The sequence below is a fragment of the Anneissia japonica genome, unplaced genomic scaffold (assembly GCF_011630105.1).
Source record: "Anneissia japonica isolate Jap-2015-1 unplaced genomic scaffold, ASM1163010v1 scaffold9668_len1562885_cov226, whole genome shotgun sequence".
NCBI lineage: Eukaryota > Metazoa > Echinodermata > Crinoidea > Comatulida > Comatulidae > Anneissia > Anneissia japonica.
Window position 1 is genome coordinate 204,832 of NW_022711326.1, and position 2,091 is coordinate 206,922.

At 32.5% G+C, this 2,091-nt stretch overlaps 1 protein-coding gene across 1 annotated transcript in view; it reads left to right on the plus strand.

The window, feature by feature from the left end:
* Positions 1 to 2,091, plus strand: part of LOC117107422 (xanthine dehydrogenase/oxidase-like) — a 22,626-nt gene that overhangs the window by 3,389 nt on the left and 17,146 nt on the right. Inside the window, exons 4-5 of the mRNA XM_033249108.1 lie at positions 1,049 to 1,157; positions 1,871 to 2,062. Coding sequence (XP_033104999.1) covers positions 1,049 to 1,157; positions 1,871 to 2,062 — 301 coding nt within the window. The remainder of the gene's footprint in view (positions 1 to 1,048; positions 1,158 to 1,870; positions 2,063 to 2,091) is intronic.

Genomic DNA, 2,091 nt, shown 5'->3' on the forward strand with positions numbered 1-2,091 from the left:
TTAAAGACATGCGCGCGAGGGTGATAAACTAATAATTTTTTTATTGGGCCTAACTATCTGAATTGCTTAGGTGGCCTACTTAGTATATTTAAGCATGTTAAGTAAGTTAGTTCATTTGAAAATTATTACAAGAATTTTTTTTGCCAAACTATGAATCCGTTCCTTTGTTTTGCTAGATCCATAGAATTACAAGTAGTCGAAATTAATATGATTTTCGTAGTAAATAAAAAATATACCTGTGTGTTTGGCTTTTCCTTATTTGAAGTTAATAACTATTATCCCATTCTTTAATCAATCCATTGTTTTAACTTTTAAGAGGTTCCCATATCTTATGTTTACCGGTAATTAGTTAAGTGATACCGTCGTTGATATTTTCCATGGTGGATCAATGTTGTTATCATTTAACTTTTTTTTTACTTTATAATTTAACGTTTTATGATTTGATGTTTGTTTTATTTGTTTTTAGTATGTGATCATGCATCAAGAAATATATTTGTATTTTTAATCTGTGAACAAACAACCGGAATTTCGAATCTTCCATTTTACTTTGTTTGACAATAAAGATTAAATTGAACTGATTTGTTAATCAAGGAATAAAACGTACCGTATATGTGTTGTAGCTGCTATGAATATGCTCCTTTAAAGTTACCGGTACCATTGCCGGTAGCAATACATTCAATAATGAATATGAATATATAAAAGAACGGTAAATATTACTTTAATGATATCGGTGTCTAATTTATATAAATTAATTCACAATTCACCTTTTATTTCGCATCATTTTCATAGATAGATACGGTACAACGAACCGAAACTCGGATCGCGTTTCCGACGCTGAACGGCAGCGTCCCTATTCTAACACACTGATTCGGTTTTCTGATCGGTTCGGTAGGTTTTTTCCGATCCGAAAATTCGAATTCGGTGTGAGTGCAGCTTTATTCACTCATTGACTTACTTAATTATGATGAAAATATAACCACCTACAATGGCGTGTGTCTGTTTCCATTTTATTGCATTTATTAACTTTATATTCCGACATCGACAATAGCCACGTATCAGTGAATGCATGCCTGACACCAGTGTGTTCGCTTCACTTGAAGGCTGTTACAACTATTGAAGGAATCGGAAGCACAAAGACAAAACTGCATCCTGTTCAAGTAAGACGTATACAATTATATTATTATAAATTGATAATTATGATGATGATCATGATGATGGTGAATGGTGATGGTGGTTCTGATAATTATATTGGTGATGACGATTACGATAATTATGCTGATGGTGATAATGACAATGGTGGTGTTGGATTATAATGGTTGTTATAATGATATTGATATTGGTGCTAATAATGATATAGTGATAATAATAATATAATATTTATATTATAATAATAATTCTGGATTTATATAGCGTTTCCCGTTGACACAACCTCGAAGCGTTTGAACATTATTACCCCCGGATCAAGCACATATGGAACACACACTCAAGCCCCATAGGGGAATTCCATAATGTTGCAGCTGTATTCAGCGCAGGCTGTGTTTGAACCTATCAGGTACCCACTTGTACTCCTGGGTGGAGAGAGACAACCGTAGATAAAATGCCTTGCCCAAAGACACAAGCGACTTGCGCCAACCACTTCTAATTAAAATATTATATATTTATATTTATTACTATTATAATAATGTTAATTATTTTTTTTATATTATTATAGTACCTATTGTTATTGTTTAATTATTAGTAGTATCAATTATTGTTAACATGTACGTTAAATGCTCGTAAAAATCAATGATTTTAAATAAACCTTTATTTCGAAAATATGCCAATGTATTTTGTCATGTTTTAACAATTATATTTATCTTAATGTTTACAGGAACGAATTGCAAAATCACACGGATCACAATGTGGTTTTTGCACACCTGGAATTGTTATGTCTATGTACACGTTGCTACGAAACAACCAATTGCCAAGCATGGAAGACATCGAAACCACATTACAAGGAAACCTCTGCCGGTGCACAGGCTATCGTCCTATACTCGAAGGCTTTAAAACTTTCACAAAAAAGGCAGGTATCTTTTGGAATGAATGACTTAT